Source organism: Trichomycterus rosablanca, chromosome 7 (assembly GCF_030014385.1).
Source record: "Trichomycterus rosablanca isolate fTriRos1 chromosome 7, fTriRos1.hap1, whole genome shotgun sequence".
NCBI lineage: Eukaryota > Metazoa > Chordata > Actinopteri > Siluriformes > Trichomycteridae > Trichomycterus > Trichomycterus rosablanca.
The window spans coordinates 10,939,619-10,957,853 of record NC_085994.1 but is presented as its reverse complement, the minus strand read 5'-3'; the positions used below and the strand labels follow the sequence as shown (position 1 = coordinate 10,957,853).

At 39.7% G+C, this 18,235-nt stretch overlaps 1 protein-coding gene across 1 annotated transcript in view; it reads left to right on the top strand.

Moving 5' to 3' along the window:
• The window catches only part of kcnc4 (potassium voltage-gated channel, Shaw-related subfamily, member 4), a 28,139-nt gene extending 10,224 nt beyond the window's left edge, over positions 1–17,915 (top strand). The window contains exons 2-4 of the mRNA XM_062998363.1: positions 8,552–9,485; positions 12,258–12,434; positions 17,571–17,915. Coding sequence (XP_062854433.1) covers positions 8,552–9,485; positions 12,258–12,434; positions 17,571–17,638 — 1,179 coding nt within the window. The 3' untranslated portion in view covers positions 17,639–17,915. The remainder of the gene's footprint in view (positions 1–8,551; positions 9,486–12,257; positions 12,435–17,570) is intronic.
• The last annotated feature ends 320 nt before the right edge of the window (positions 17,916–18,235 follow it).

Below are 18,235 nucleotides of genomic sequence, written 5' to 3'. Positions count from 1 at the left end.
TTCGATACGATGTATTCGAGATCCCAGCTCTGGTTCCAGCGTGTGTTTTTACCGCTGCACCCCCTGAGCGGCTCGTATTACAGTATTCAGTGACCAATGTATGTATGTACATATAATCAGAGGTACACAATACCTGGTAACATACCAATGGTAATATACAGATATGTAAGTTAGCAGCATGTGGAATATTTACAAAAACAGTAAAGTGCACAGCATGTAGAATGAGTCAATTGGCAGCAGGTGAATATTGTCATGCTCAGTCATTTATTTATTTAGGAGGGAGATGGCCTGTGGGAAGAAACTGCTCCTGAATCTGGAAGTTTTAGTGTGGATGGACCTATAGCGCCTGCCGGAGGGGAGGGGTTGAATGAAGTTATGGCCAGGGTGTAATAATTTTCTCTGCCCATTTCTTGGTTCTTGAAGAGTACAAGTCCTGGAGGGAGGGCAGAGGAGCGCCAATGATTTTCTCAGCTGACTTTACCAGTCGCTGCAGTCTGTTCCTGTGTTGTATTGTGGCTGCTCCAAACCAGACTGTGATGAAAGTGCACAGAACTGATTCGATGACAGCAGTGTAGAACTCTCTTTGCAGCTCCTGTGGCAGACCCAGCTTTCGCATTTTCTGCAGGAAGAACATTCTCTGTTAGGCTTTCTTGAGAATGGAGTTGATGTTATACTCCCACTTTAGGTCCTGGGAAATGATAGTTCCCAAAAACTTGAAGGACTCCAGTTAATACAGGACTGCTGGAAATTGTGAGTGGGAACAGTGCTGGTGAGTGTCTCCTGAAGTCCACTGTCATCTCTACAGTATTGAGTGTGTTAAGCTCCAGGTTGTTCTGACTGCACCAGTGCACAAGCTGGTCAACCTCTCGTCGGTAAGCAGATTCGTCTCTGTCACGAATCAGACCAATGATTGCAGTATCATCTGCAAACTTCAAGAGTTTAACAGATGGGTCAGTGGAGATGCAGTCATTAGTGTAGAGTGAAATGATGTGATGGTGAACCGTTCGAGTGCCTACATATGCTGTGTTTCTTATATTCATTTATTATATTCATATGTTTAATGATTTGTTTTGGAAAACTTTAAACATCATAAAGAGCAATTAGCTGAAAATGTCATAATAAAAAATATCAATCAGGGTTTAGTAAAAAAGCAAATCCAGAAAAGCAAGAGAGAAAATGATCTGCTATAAATGTATACAGTGTTATTTGTCATTTGGAGGCTGTAGTAGTGACAGAAGATTTGATTAATTGTTGGAGGGTTATTTCAATTAGACGTGTGTATGTTTGTTTTCTATATTAACAAGTGCTGTTATTCAAAAAGGGAGAGTAATGATTGCTGGCTTTGTCCAAAGGCTTAGTGTTAGAAATTCAATCTGCTCTGGGTGTTGTGCTTACTCAGTGCAGGGCATATGCTCTACAGCATCTCTACAGATAAATGCTTGAACATATGACTCATTGGAATCTGGCTTATGGTGACAGACTAAAAAATGATGAGTTCATTTTCCACCCATGCTTACTGCATCCCTCAGTCCTTACTTCCTCCGACTCCTAATTTTAGAAAGGCTCAGTGTGAGATGAGTATAAATATTAATGGCAAAAAAAGGACTTAAAATTTTATGGCTCACTGGCTCCATTATTAAACCTGTTTTCACCTGCATGGAGTATTGTGTGTTTTAAAGGAAAACCAAGCAGTCAGTTTTGTCTGTGGAGTAATTTAAGCTTGGCTGAATAAATCTGTTTCGTTTCCACATTAAATTGACTGTAAAGTGTGTCTTTTTAACCGTTAAAAATATGCAGATTAATAACTAGTTTACATTTTTATTCCAAGGAGAATATTTCAAACGCTCTATAAACATCTTTACATTCATAATGTTATTTAAAAATAACAGAATGTATAAATAATCATGACAGCCCCCATCCTGTCTTGTTCAAGTTCTTACAATATACACCGATCAGCCATAACATTAAAGTCACCTCCTTGTTTCCACACTCACTGTCCATTTTATCAGCTCCACTTACCATATAGAAGCACTTTGTAGTTCTACAATTATTGACTGTAGTCCATCTGTTTCTCTACATGCTTTGTTAGCCCCCTTTCATGGTTCTTGAATGGTCAGGACCACCACAGAGCAGGTATTATTTAGGTGGTGGATCATTCTCAGCACTGCAGTGACAATGACATGGTGGTGGTGTGTTAGTGTGTGTTGTGCTGGTATGAGTGGATCAGACACAGCAGCGCTGCTGGAGTTTTTAAATACCGTGTCCACTCACTGTCCACTCTATTAGACACTCCTACCCAGTTGGTTCACCTTGTAGATGTAAAGTCAGAGACGATCGCTCATCTATTGCTGCTGTTTGAGTTGGTCATCTTCTAGACCTTCATCAGTGGTCACAGGACGCTGACCATGGGGCGCTGTTGGCTGGATATATTTTTGGTTGGTGGACTATTCTCAGTCCAGCAGTGACAGTGAGGTGTTTATTGCAATTTTATTGCTGTGTCTGATCCACTCATAACTGCACAACACAGCTGTGCTGAGAATGATCCACCACCCACAAAATACCTACTCTGTGGTGGTCCTGTGGGGGTCCTGACCATTGAAGAACAGGGTGAAAGCAGGCTAACAAAGCATGCAGAGAAACAGATGGACTACAGTCAGTAATTGTAGAACTACAAAGTGCTTCTATACTGTATTGTAATGATATGGCTGATCAGTGTACATGCAGTATATTATTGCTCATAACAGCAAAAATAATAATTGTAATGATAATAAATATTACAATCAAGAATTTGAATTTCCTCTTGGACATATGAAAAGATGCCACTGAAACACATTAATTCCTTCAAGTTACGTTACTTTGTGTATGTGATAAGTCATGCACATGACTATATTGAAGCCAGCACTATGACAGGACTTTTGGAAGGACTCCAAGATTAAGCTGTATTGACAACATCCTGATGTGGATTTCATTATCAGGGGCTAGTCTGCTACAAACGACCCATCTGTGCAGCCAACCTTCACAAAGCGGTAATGGGGTAACGATGTGATGTGATAGGACATAAAAAAATGCCAGCACTGTATCGCCCTGATTACTGCCAATATTCGAAAAGTGAAAAAAGGATCAGTCTTGTTAATAAAGCAGGAAGCAACAGGTGCAAAACCTGCTGGGGAATATAATAAATACAGAGAGCAACAGTGTGCTGGCATAATCAACAGCTGGCTTGGGAGACAGTTAAGACTCTTACAGCTGCAAACACACACACACACACACACACACACGGAAATTAAAATGTTAATTGTAAACCAGACCTTTTTATCCAACATCCGTGTCTGACCTCACAAATGATTTCTTGACAGAATGGGAACAATGTACCACAGATATATTTCACTCCAGGGAAAGGGGAGACTGTTATAACTGCAACAAGGTGTCCACATCCTTTTGGCCATATAATATATGATCAGTTTTATGATACTGTTTGGTTTTTGTGAGTATTCTGCTCATAATATTCTCTTAGGCCAGCCACATTCTTGTCAAATCTTATGTTGTCCATTATTAAAGCTGCACTACTGTACAGAGGTTTCAAATAGTAATCAGACCCCCTGACTTTTTGCACACTTTATTGTTTTGTGGAGTTTCAAAATGGCCTTTTGTAGAAAAATTTACTAAAAACAAAAAACTTCAAAAATTCAATCCCCTAAATACAGCTCCAAGTCTCAGGCTTTGCACACTTGGATTTGGGCAGTTTAGCCCCTTCTTTATGGCAGATCATTTCTCTGTATGTCAGACTAGATGGCAAGCATCTGTTAACCACCGTTTTCTGGTGTCTGCACAGATGTTTGTTTGGATTTAAGTCTGGGATTAAGCTGGGCCACTCAGACATTTAGAGATTTGCTCTGAAGTGACTCCAGAGTTGTTTCGGCTGTATGCTTTGGGTCATTATGTTGTTGAAAGTCAAACTGGTGTTAATTGTCATGCAAACTGTTTAAATGAAAATTTGCACCAAATTCAAATAAACAACTCATACTTAAAACTGTTTAAGATGACAAACAATGCAATAAGTTATTTAATTAAAACTTAATGAAAAGATTACATACTGCAGATTTAAATTTTGTCACGGGATGTAACCCTGCACCTGTGATGTTAGAGAACGAATCCAACTACAGGAGGCAACAAGGCAGAACAATACTGCGCCTCAAAAGTCATACAGAGGAGAGGAAAATTATGTTTAAATGTTTTAATAAAGTAATGTTTTATGTTTACGTTGACATTACAATTGCATGGTTAAAAAACAATTATGGGGTTAGATGAATAGCAGCACCATTTTAAATTTAGTACTGTTACTTGTATGCAGGAAAAGCTCAACCTAAACCTTAATCTGACCATCAAGTCACAGTTTGTTATACTGAATGTGAGTATACATTATTTTTATTTGTTCTGTGCTCTAAATACATATTTTTATGATTTATTTAACTAGCAATATTATTTTATGGATTAGCTAAAAATGAGTCTCCAAGAAATACTGGCTCTGTCTAAAATGTATTAATCAACAGAGGCACATTTACTGCTTAATAAACTTTGTGATTGTGACTAAAGGCTTAGAAGTATGAAGGTTCTGCTATGTATGGCAGACATATATTTAAACAGCAACTAAGAGCAGAACCGATGTGCAGTCATTGTTTTGGTAACTGGTTTGTCTGAAGGATTGTTGCTGTATTATCCTGATCCAGAAAATATCCAGAAAAAAATCTGGATCAGGGCTGTCTATATTTAGATTGTTTTGCTGTGAGGCTGGTGCCAAGTCGACCGGTGTAAAGTGTCACCATGGTTCTCAGTAAGGAGTTTGGACTGAGTGCATCTCCTGCAGAGGGAAGATGTGTAAATGCAAACAAATATTATTTGGGCTTCTTGCTAATATTATTCAGATTCTTAATAGATTCTGATTCACAGGCACTGAATAATTGGCAAGATCAAGTTTTCTTATTTTTTTGTAATTACTTTTCCTCCCTTTCCATCGTTACTCATTGGTCTGCTACTACATGCATCATTCAGAGAGCTGTCACATTAATCAGGTTATGGATGTTTCCTGGCAAGTAGTTGGTGCTGGTACTCATATCTGTCAGCCCTCTTAGTCAGTGTTAATATATATTCCAAGGTCTGCATACCGTACGCTTGTAAAAATGTGTATGGCATTGCTGGTCTACATTTTTATGATTTCGCCAACTTTATTTTCTGTAACTGAATAATTGGAGCTTACTTATTTCTTCAGAAGTAGAAGTACATAAACATATAGCAGCTTAAAAAGGTTGAGGCTGTTGTCAATACAGAAGCTCTTTTTATTGTACAAATGATCGGATTTTTTTGTCTATATGATCAGCAACAATCTTTAGTCGTTTTGAGGTGCCGATTTTAAAGCAGGTACTTTTTTTGAGCTGCAGCTTTTAAGCTCATGGCAATGTAGCTTGCTTGACTCTTGATTCTGGACTCTTGACTCTTGACTCTAAATTGTGCACCAATTGGTAAAATACGGCATTGAAATTGACAGGAACTCTGAAGAGACACTGGTTGAATATTTACTTGATAGGATTGCTGCTGTCTTTTAGTAAATAACCAAGTATCATCAATCATTCCTGTATGGTTTTAGCAGTTCCATATATTAAGCATTCCTTATATACAGTATATACACTGATCAGCCATAACATTAAAACCACCTCCTTGTTTCTCCAGCTCCACTTACCATATAGAAGCCTTTTGTAGTTCTACAATTACAGACTGTAGTCCATCTGTTTCTCTGCATGCTTTGTTGGCCTCCTTTTATGCTGTTCTTCAATGGTCAGGACCCCCACAGGACCACCACAGAGTAGGTATTATTTGGGTGGTGGATCATTCTCAGCCCTGCAGTGACACTGACATGGTGGTGGTGTGTTAGTGTGTGTTGTGCTGGTATGAGTGGATAAGACACAGCAGCGCTGATGGAGTTTTTAAACACCTCACTGTCACTGCTGGACTGAGAATAGTCCACCAACCAAAATATCCAGCACCCCGTGGGCAGCGTCCTGTGACCACTGATGAAAGTCTAGAAGATGACCAACTCAAACAGCAGCAATAGATGAGCGATCGTGTCTGACTTTACATCTACAAGGTGGACCAACTGGGTAGGAGTGTCTAATAGAGTAAACAGTGAGTGGAGACGGTATTAAAAAAATAATAATACCTACAATGTGGTGGTCCTGGAAGAGTCCTGACCATTGAAGAACAGCATGAAAGGGGGCTTACAAAGCATGCAGAGAAACAGATGGACTACAGTCAGTAATTGTAGAACTACAAAGTGCTTCTATATGGTAAGTGGAGCTGATAAAATGGACAATGTGTGTAGAAACAAGGAGGTGGTTTTAATGTTATGGCTGATCAGTGTATTTCATTGATGAGGACAGCTGGATGGGTAACATAAAAAAACCCAAAATTTAGGAGCTAACTGATTTAATTAACATAGGTCATGCCAACTCAACTCTTAATACGAAGCAAAAAAGAACACAAATTGGTGGTTTTACAGAGTGGTGTGAAAGTCACTTAAACAATTTCAGTGCTACAGCATCATCATACTCATCAATGTATATTTACCTCGATATTCTTTTTTCTCTTTTGTTTATACTGTTTGTTTTAATACTCACATCATAAACTTGTAGATTTTAAATTAAACTGAACTAAATTAAAGGCTGCACAATGAGCTTATAGTTTGTTTGCAGCTGATTTATATATTTCACTTTTTAATTGTTTATGTAATTATTATTATTTATTTTTTTGGCTCTTTGCGCTTGTTGTTTTCACTGTTGTTGTTTTCTTAAAATTAAAATCTACCTGCTGTGCATGATTGAAGTCAGGAGGCTGTAATTGTTCAAGCTAATGAAAAGATCTTTTACACAGCATGGAGAATGCAGGGTATTACTTCATTTCATTTTTCTGAAAACACTTCTCTGGGAGCTGTTTTCCTAGACTTGTAATATAAATTGTTTACAGAATGAAATTGGGCCTAATATTTAATGGTTATTTTTAGTCTTGAGTCTAGATGATTGCTATAGTTCAGTCTTTGCTATAGATTTTATTCCATTATGCTTGGTGTTTAAGTGGCTTTGGCACATTGTTTAGCTTTATTACCAAACATATTTGACTAGACAATAGTAGATACATTTTTCAATTAGTGTAATTAGAAAATATTAATACTGAATTAAAATGAATTGTGTCTATTTTAAACCGTTTAGGTGAGACTGAAGTAAATAAATCTCTCCAAATACAAATAGACGGATTAAGTGGATCTTTTCATTATAAACTCATTTAAAAGAAGAATCCCTTTATTTGTCATATAAACACCGATCAGCCATAACATTAAAACCACCTCCTTGTTTCTACAATCACTGTCCATTTTATCAGCTTCACTTACCATATATAAGCACTTTGTAGTTCTACAATTACTGACTGTAGTCCATCTGTTTCTCTGCATGCTTTCTTAGCCCCCTTTCATGCTGTTCTTCAATGGTCAGGACCCCCACAGGATCACTACAGAGTAGTGGGCAGCATCCACGACCACTGATGAAGGTCTAGAAGATGACCAACTCAAACAGCAGCAACAGATGAGCGATCGTCTCTGACTTTACATTTACAAGGTGAACCAACTAGGTAGGAGTGTCTAATAGAGTGGACACGGTATTTACGAGGGCAGTGATAGCTCAGTGGTTAAGGTACTGGACTAGTAATCAGAAGGTTGCCGGTTCAAGCCCCACCACCGCCAAGTTGCCACTGTTGGGCCCCTGAGCAAGGCTCTTAACCCTCAATTGCTCAAAATTGTTTTCAGTCATAATTGTAAGTCGCTTTGGATAAAAACGTCTGCTAAATGCCGAAAATGTAAAAATGTAAATTTAAAAACTCCAGCAGTGCTGCTGTGTCTGATCCACTCATACCAGCACAACACACACTAACACACCACCACCATGTCATTGTCACTGCAGTGCTGAGAATGATCCACCACCTAAATAATACCTGATTTGTGGTGGTCCTGACAATTGAAGAACAAGGTGAAAACAGGCTAAAAAGGCATGTAGAGAAACAGATGGACTGCAGTCAGTAATTGTAGAACTACAAAGTGCTTCTATATGGTAAGTGGAGCTGATAAAATGGACAGTGAGTGTAGAAACAAATAGGTCAGTGTACATATACGCATGTACAGTACCGTGAAATTCCACATATCCCAGCTTCTTTGGAGTGCTGGGGTCAAAACACAAAGGCAGAAGTTGTACGGCACCCCTGGACCCAAGAGGTTAAGGGCTTTGCTCAAGGGCTGAACAGTGGCAGACCCAGGATTTGAACCCACAAGCTTTCCATTGATAGCCCAAAGCAATACACTCACTGGCCACTTTCTTAGGTTTATTCATTTTGTATGTACATTTGTTGGCTATTTTATAATCTACACATAACATTTAGAATAATTTTTCGGGTACGCAATAACTAAAATGACTGTGGTCCATTTGTAATTTAGTGGGGGTTTTTTTTTGTCTTGCAGGTCATCGCTTTCGTCTCTCTATTTTTCATCTTGGTGTCAATCACCAACTTTTGCCTCGAGACCCATGAGGCCTTCAATGACCTCCAAAACCGGACTGAACTTGTATCGGTTGGCAATGGTACTAAGGTGGTTACCACTGTGGAAGTCGTAACCAAGCCTGCACTCACACAGGTGGAGGGCATCTGCGTGGTGTGGTTTACTTTCGAGTTCCTGGTGCGAATCATCTGCTGTCCTGACAAGCTACTGTTTATTAAGAACCTCCTGAACATCATAGACTTTGTGGCCATTTTGCCCTTTTACGTAGAGATCAGTCTAAGCGGACTCTCTTCCAAAGCCGCCACGGATGTGCTGGGGTTTTTAAGAGTGGTGCGTTTCGTCCGGATCCTGAGGATCTTCAAGTTGACCAGACACTTTGTGGGCCTGAGAGTTCTTGGCCACACGCTGCGTGCCAGCATTAATGAGTTCTGCCTCCTCATTATCTTTCTTGCTCTCGGCGTCCTCATCTTCGCGACCATGATCTATTATGCGGAGCGCATCGATGCAGACCCGAATGATCCACATAACAATCACACCTATTTTAAAAACATTCCAATTAGTTTCTGGTGGGCAGTGGTAACTATGACCACGCTGGGTTATGGTGACATGTATCCTAAAACCTGGTTGGGTATGATGGTTGGTGCTCTGTGTGCATTAGCAGGGGTGCTAACTATTGCCATGCCAGTCCCTGTTATTGTTAATAACTTTGGGATGTACTACTCCCTGGCAATGGCCAAGCAGAAGTTGCCCAAAAAGAAGAAAAAGCACCACAGAAATCCAGACATGGTTCTGGACTCGACCTCGTTTGGAAAATCAGAGAGCAACTCACACAGGAACAGCACCCAAAGTGACACATGCCCTCTTGCGCCTGAGGAAAACGTTGTGAGGAATCGTTCAGGTAAGATTTTTGCATAGCTGAAGTAAATAAATCTATCCAAATGCAAACAGACAGATTTATTTAATATAAATCTGTATTTATAGAGATGTTCACAAGTTACAAAATACGACTCCAAGTCAGGTCACGAGTCTTTAGGTTAGAGTCCAAGTCAAGTCACAAGTCTTTAGGCTAGAGTCCGAGTCAAGTCACAAGTCAATATAATATAAACAAAACATATTGGAAATGTAGTGTAGAAATAAACAAATAATATGTAAGTTCAGATAAAAAACAACAGCAGATTAGCAACTGTATTTTGCCGTTTTACTTAGTGCCTTTACTTTACTAGTCATTGTGCAAATGAATGTAATTTCAACTGATTTAAACTGATACGTTTTGTTTTCATTGCAAAACAAAAGCATGTGATAAATCATGGCACAGTGGCCAAAATCCAAAACACAGCAAAAAAAAAAATCATACCTTACCTTAGCTTATGTTCTTCCAGATGATATTAAATTTATAAGCGTGTGTCCCATTAGGAATATAATCCGTTATTTTGTAAATGTGCTTATAATTAAAAGCCTCCAAACTTTTCCCAGTAACTTGTTAGAAAGCCAATCAAGCGTTTCATTGACACATCATCTGTGTGACGCAAACTGAATAAATGCAAATAGCAGCGCTGCTGTGTCTGATCCACTCATACCAGCACAACACACACTAACACAACACCACCATGTTATTGTCACTGCAGTAAAAAGGTACAGTGCCTAGCAAAAGTATTCGGCCCCCTTGAACTTTTCAACCTTTTGCCACATTTCAGGCTTCAAACATAACGATATGAAATTTAAATTTTTTGTGAAGAATCAACAACAAGTGCGACACAATCGTGAAGTGGAACGAAATTTATTGGATATTTTAAACTTTTTTTAGAAATAAAAAACTGAAAAGTGGGGCGTGCAATATTATTCGGCCCACTTGCGTTAATACTTTGTAGCGCCACCTTTTGCTGCGATTACAGCTGCAAGTCGCTTGGGGTATGTCTCTATCAGTTTTGCACATCGAGAGACTGAAATTTTTGCCCATTCTTCCTTGCAAAACAGCTCGAGCTCAGTGAGGTTGGATGGAGAGCGTTTGTGAACAGCAGTTTTCAGCTCTTTCCACAGATTCTCGATGGGATTCAGGTCTGGACTTTGACTTGGCCATTCTAACACCTGGATACGTTTATTTGTGAACCATTCCATTGTAGATTTTGCTTTATGTTTTGGATCATTGTCTTGTTGGAAGATAAATCTCCGTCCCAGTCTCAGGTCTTTTGCAGACTCCAAAAGGTTTTCTTCCAGAATGGTCCTGTATTTGGCTCCATCCATCTTCCCATCAATTTTAACCATCTTCCCTGTCCCTGCTGAAGAAAAGCAGGCCCAAACCATGATGCTGCCACCACCATGTTTGACAGTGGGGATGGTGTGTTCAGGGTGATGAGCTGTGTTGCTTTTACGCCAAACATAACGTTTTGCATTGTGGCCAAAAAGTTCGATTTTGGTTTCATCTGACCAGAGCACCTTCTTCCACATGTTTGGTGTGTCTCCCAGGTGGCTTGTGGCAAACTTTAAACGAGACTTTTTATGGATATCTTTGAGAAATGGCTTTCTTCTTGCCACTCTTCCATAAAGGCCAGATTTGTGCAGTGTACGACTGATTGTTGTCCTATGGACAGAGTCTCCCACCTCAGCTGTAGATCTCTGCAGTTCATTCAGAGTGATCATGGGCCTCTTGGCTGCATCTCTGATCAGTCTTCTCCTTGTTTGAGCTGAAAGTTTAGAGGGACGGCCGGGTCTTGGTAGATTTGCAGTGGTCTGATACTCCTTCCATTTCAATATGATCGCTTGCACAGTGCTCCTTGAGATGTTTAAAGCTTGGGAAATCTTTTTGTATCCAAATCCGGCTTTAAACTTCTCCACAACAGTATCTCGGACCTGCCTGGTGTGTTCCTTGGTCTTCATGATGCTCTCTGCGCTTTAAACAGAACTCTGAGACTATCACAGAGCAGGTGCATTTATACGGAGACTTGATTACACACAGGTGGATTCTGTTTATCACCATCAGTCATTTAGGTCAACATTGGATCATTCAGAGATCCTCACTGAACTTCTGGAGTGAGTTTGCTGCACTGAAAGTAAAGGGGCCAAATAATATTGCACGCCCCACTTTTCAGTTTTTTGTTTAAAAAGTTTAAAATATCCAATAAATTTCGTTCCACTTCACGATTGTGTCGCACTTGTTGTTGATTCTTCACTAAAAATTACAATTTCATATATGTTTGAAGCCTGAAATGTGGCAAAAGGTTGAAAAGTTCAAGGGGGCCGAATACTTTTGCTAGGCACTGTATGTAGAGAAACAGATGGATTACAGTCAGTAATTGTAAAACTTCAAAGTGCTTCTATATTGTAAGTGGAGCTGATAAAATGGACAGTGAGTGTAGAAACAAGGAGGTGGTTTTAATGTTATGACTGATCGGTGTATATTCTGACCTTCTTACCCAAGGTATGCAGATATGGATATGTGCAGTTTTAGTAAAGTAAGGTGCACAGTGTGTTAGTATGTTGTGAGGGTGTGGTGTGGATTATCCATGTGGTTAATCATGTTGGTGGTTAGTTGAGATGGTGGCCCTTGCTATTCAGCAGTCTGATGGCCCAGGGGGACAAAGCCGTCACCGATCTGTCATTCAGCAGCTGTTAGACCAGGTAGTGACTTGTGTTGGAGTATTATAATTTTTATAACATTTTCTTTACTTCTCAGGCTCAAAGCAGAATGGGGATGCAAATGCAGCTCTGTCAGAAGAGGAATCACTTTCACCCAGTGAGAGGTGGTCCCTCCGGCGTCCACACAACCGAGAAAAGTGCAAAAAAGATGGCTCCTGTTTTCTCCTGACTTCTGGAGACTACTCTTGCAGTGCTGATCCAGCCATCGGAACCGGTACAGCAACTAACTTTTTAAATTTAAATTAGATTTAAGCAAGAACAACAGTGACAAGTCTAACCAAAAAGCCAGAAAGAGCAAAACTTAAATGAACATAAGCATGTCACAGTCTAGTCGTTAAATTTGCCTTTTATATTGTTTACAATTGGTGGCAGCATGATACAATATTGTCCCAAACAGCATCTGGTCAGTGGAGGTCATAATAAGGTTCTTTTTTGTTGTGTGGAGAGCAACAGATAGACTACAGTAAGTAATTATTTACCCAAGAAGTGCACTACATGGTATGATGGGTGTTCCTAATAGAAGTGTTGCACCAGGTTCTTAACTGCGACAGTATACAGTCTGAGCAATTGAGGGTTAAGGGCCTTGCTCAAGGGCCCAATAGCAGCAACATGGCAGTGGAGGGGCTTGAACCAGCGACCCTCTGATTACTAGTCCAGTACCTTAACCACTAGGCTACAGCTTGCCCTGTATTAAAACATACAAAACAAAATGAACATGTACATGTTCAGTAATAATCAGTAATAATCATCAGGGTTAGAACCAAAAATTAAAATTTATGATGTTTTTCAGAATTTAGAGGTAGAAATGTATCCCAAACAGTACATCCTTCATACAGAATTATATTTCCCCCAGGGGGTTCATATAAAGCTAGAACAATATAATAAAACAGACCCTTGTGGGACACAATATTGCACTGTTTTAGGCAGTATTGGATGTCCTACACACAGAATTATATTTCTCCCAGGGGCATCATATAGAGCTAGAACAATATGCCCGCTTGAACTGAACCTTGTGGGACACCACATTGCACTTTTTAGGCAATATAGAATATCTATTGAATGAAATAAATCATTAAAAGTATTTTGGGTAAGATCTGTACCTGATGAGAACGTGTCATTTTATTGGAAAGGTTGAAAACATTTGACTTGGACATGTTCAGTAATGCTACACTAATTCTAACAGTACTACCACTGAACACTGACACGATCTGTGACAAGCAACTGGGCAACAACAGCTTCTAAGACTTTAAAGAATAGAGTCATGGTTTTGTTTCAACGTACGCTAGCCTGAAAAACATATATAGCACTAGGAGTATAGCACCGCTTCACACCATGTTGATGATGTGATTGCTGCCAATTTCTGGTTGACTCATGAAGAGAGTGAGTAACCCACTCAGACATGTCTGACAGTTCATTTCTTTATTTGAAAAGCTGTGCAATTTCACCTGCTAATGCTGAGAAAAATGCTGATACTCTGGATATAACAGCAATGGCAGCTTTGGCCTTGTCAGAAAATGAAGTGATTACGGGGTTCTGGCTCAGTGACCAGTTTCTCTGGGTGATGTTTCAACATCAGACAAGTCCTCACAAAATCTTTGGCAGCTTTTTAGGCAGGATGCTGATGCTTTCAGAGTGAATTAGATGGTTATTTCACACATGCAGATTAGAGATGGGACGATCGATCGGCTATGAATCGGTATCGGCCGATTGTTAATCAAAATATGCTATCGGCGATCGGCCGATATTTCCTAAATGTAGCCGATCCGATCGTGTGATATATAAAAGATCACATTAAGTTAACAGCTCAGTGGATTGATCCAGACTTTGAGCTACATAGCACCAACCATCGCATCAAAATTCGTCAACAATCGTACTGAAACCATCGTAAAAGCTCTTCATGACCTAAAATAACATCATTAACGTTGTGCATCATACATACGATGTAATTTTGCTGATTGAAATATTTACTTTAAAAAGATAATTCAACCCAGTCACATCTGAGTCGATTCTATCAGCACGTTATATAAACTCCTGCTTCACTTTGGTAAATCGTAAGCGGTTCTTACTTGTGATGTAGATGAGAACAGAAAACGTTACAGAGCCAATCAGAGGCAAAAGTTTATTCATTAGTTCGTTAGTTCAGGATCATCTGCTGAACTTTTAGGATCATCAGAAAACTTTTAGCTGCTTAGACGGAACGAGTCTGACTCGGTTACAGATCTGTGGTAATAGCAGTTTAATTAAGCTTTTTAATGTAAGAGAGTCAAACAAAATGTTCTGTATTAGTTGGTGTTTATTTAAAACCACGACATTAATTAATAACATTAAACAGGGAGAGATAACTGAGAAGAGAAACTTACGCTTCGCGAAAAATGAATCGACTCATGAATCACTTTAAGCGATACAGTGAACAGATCATTTCTCTTAAAGGCACAAACACACACACACACACACACACACACACACACACACAGACACACACGCGCGTTCTGCTCCGGTTTATCTTCACTGTGAGGCTCTTTTTAAGGTTTTTTCAGACTGAACTGGATAACATTAAACCTGCGTGTGTGTGTGGTCAGTTAGACTAATTGTTTGATGTACTTTATTTACTGCTAAATTTGCAACAACCCCCCCCATCGGAATCGGCTATCGGCCGATATCCCTGAAAGGAGATCGGAGATCGGAATCGGTGCCAAAAACCCCGATCGGTACATCTCTAATGCAGATTCATCTCATATTTGCACTTTGAAGAGCGACAGTCACACGTTGAGTTTAAGGGAAAAGTTGAATTTATCGACAAAGGCCATCAAGTTTCAAAGATTTTGAGATTAAGGGATGTCAAGTTGCAATGTACCACTGTACTTACATACTTTTTCTGTGTCAATATTATGATAATTTAAAACATACATAAAACCTACCTAAAATGTATTAGATTTGTCAAAATGACAAAGGAAAACATGGTTTGGGCATGGTAGACATTCTACAAAACCATGGGCATTCATGTGGAGTCGCTCATCCCCTTTTCCTGCAGCTATAAAAACCTTTACTCTTCTGGAAAGGCTTTAAACCAAATATTGGAGTGTATCTGTGGAATTTTGTGCCAATTTCATCAAAAAAGTATTTGTGAGGTCAGGCCTTGATGTAAAATGAGGCTAGGGTCACAGTCAAGGTTTCAATTTATTGCAAAGGTGTTCAGTGGGTCTCCACACCAAACTTTGACTTTATGGATCTCACTTTGAGCACAGGGGCACAGTCATGCTGACAGAAAATTGTCCTCATTAAACTGTTGCCATAAAGTCTGAAGCATATCATTCATTTTATGTACATTAGCAAAAAGCAGAGCTGAAACAACTATTACTGATTATATAGTAGGGTGTTCACATACCCGTGGTCATACCAAGACAAAAGTAGGGCGACACAGTTGGGGTAACACTGTTGCCACACAGCATGAAAGGTCCTGGGTTCGATTCCCAGGTGGAGCTGTCTGGGTCCTCTTTGTGTGGAGTTTGCATGTTCTCCCTGTTTCTGTGTGGGTTTCCTCCGGGTGCTCCGGTTTCCTCCCACAGTCCAAAAACATGCAAGTGAGGTGAATTGGAGATACAACATTGTCAGTGACTGTGTTTGACAATAAAAACTTGAACTGATGAATCTTGTGTAACCTGTAACTACCTGTCCTTTCGTGAATGTAATCTAAGTGTGTAAAACATGACGTTAAAATCCTAATAAATAAATCAATAAATCAATTAGACAAATGTGTATCAGGACAGAACTGGCCCCTGTATCAATACTCAGTGGTGGATCTGTGCTTTCCTAACCTTTTGTCACAGCCTTAGCTCACCACTGATTTCCACCTATTAGTACTGTGCATGATTAGCTTGCTTCTTTTAATTTATAAAAAGACGTCGGCAGTTTCAGGCTGCCAGCTTTCTGATGGGAGTATAATGACATGCCGGGCAGTCAGCCGCTTCTGAAATGATTCAGCAGCAGCTACCAAGCAGATGTGAATTCTAGATGTGCTCTTTGTCTCATGTGACATCTTCACTTTAATTGCTGCTAATAGCTTTTCAAAAACAGCATTGGTGGGCCTCAAGGCTTCCTTAATCAGCGCTGTGCACAGGGATTGTGCTCAGTGTCTACGAGTGCCAGAGGGATCTGGTTTAGATCACAGATGAGCGCTGAATCTCTGTGTACATTCCTAGATCTGTGTAAGCAAGATGACTGCTGCTAGAGAACTGGTTGTTCTACGTGGGGTTCGATTTCCAGTTTATTTATAAAAAAGGGTCTGGACACCATTACTCATGCAATACTGTGAAAACGATTACTCGTTACTGTGGAATACTTGCTGATGACGTGCAATATTACCTAAAATGTGTAATTTTTATGAATTTTTTCTCCCAATTTTTAGCTTAGCCAATTAGCTTCTGCTGCTGGGGATCCTGATCTTAATCCAAGGAGGGTATATTTGCCTGACACATGCTTTCTCCAATGCATGTGCAGTCCACCGCCCTCTTGTTATTCGCCCATACTTTGATAGATTTGTGCATAAGGCCGGAGAGTCAAACACTGATCTTTGTGTTCCTTCACTTCTGTACAGGTGCATTGGGCTACTAACCAGGGTCTTTTTTACAGTGTCGAAAACCCCACCCACTTATTAGTCTGGTCTTTACCCTCACAGCAGACTAGTGGACAATTTTGTCTGCTGCAGGCACTGCCAATTGTCACTTGTCATTCCAATTTCCAACAGGAGAACTATGTACAGTTATTATGAAGAACTGTGTACACAACTATGTAGCTTTGTATTTTCCCCACTTTGGCATTGTGAGCGCTAAACAAGCCAAAACCGTAAGCCTAAAAACGAGTCAAAAAAAAATTCTAGCCTATGCTGTTGCCATCTAACATATGAGTCTCTGTATTGATGGGTCACCGGTGTCTTTTGGATTGGAAAGAATAACCTGTCAGTCAAACTTTTGACAACGGGTTGGATGTGGTAGGAGAAGGTAGGCCTATTTATATTCCAGCTGCTTTAGAAAGCAATAGTTTATTAATTTATATTTTAAGCTGCCAAAATGATTACAAACCAGCCTAAATTTTGTCCACCCACCAAAGTGTGTTTTGCCCCACCAATTTCCAACAAAATCCGCCCAATTTGGCATAAAACTGCCCAATCTGGCAACACTGCTATGTATGAAGAATTACAAGATAAATATCTTATCTTTTTTATGTCTTGTTACATGATTGTGTGCTGCTTTCAAACATTATTTATACTAATCTTACCATCTTTTCAAGTTGTGTCAGGTTGTGGATGAGTAGATTGTGTCACAAACCTGCTTGTTGCTTTTCTCTGCTGCAGAGTGCTGCAAAGAACCGCTCACAGCTGCAGCCACCTACAATCAGCCCGAAGTGACCACACTGACTTGAAGTGACCACACTTACTTAAAGTGACGTGACTGGATGACCGAAGAAGGATGACCCAAACCACCTGTTTAAGTGTGTTGAGCATCATTCTTTCATTCAGAAGTCCCAGCCATACATTAAACACACCTACTCTTTCCACAATGTACATCACACTTGTGTTCTGGTAGTAAACAAACAGCTTCAATCACGTGCACATCTGTCTGTCATCAGCCATCCCAGTATGTATTCGCATGTCCTATCTCCTTTGTGCTGTATCCTGGACAAGTGTACGTTAATGTATGGCTGCATTTGTGTGTGTGTGTACTGTGTGTCATTTGATCTGACGTAACTTCACAGAGCAGTATCCAGACACAATGTGAAAACATTTATTCTCATGCAAGCAATATTCATACTTGCATACTTCCAAAAATGAATGCTGGCTCATAAGATAAGATAAGATATGAAGTACAGTAGAACCTGTGTTTGGTCAAATACTAGGTGAAGTGTTGTTCTTGTATAGAATAGGTCCAGATCTAAGTAATCACTGTCTTTATGATAGAATTTGGGGTGAAAGGCTTTGTTTTGACAAAAGAGTAAAATTGTACAGGTGCCAGAACACAC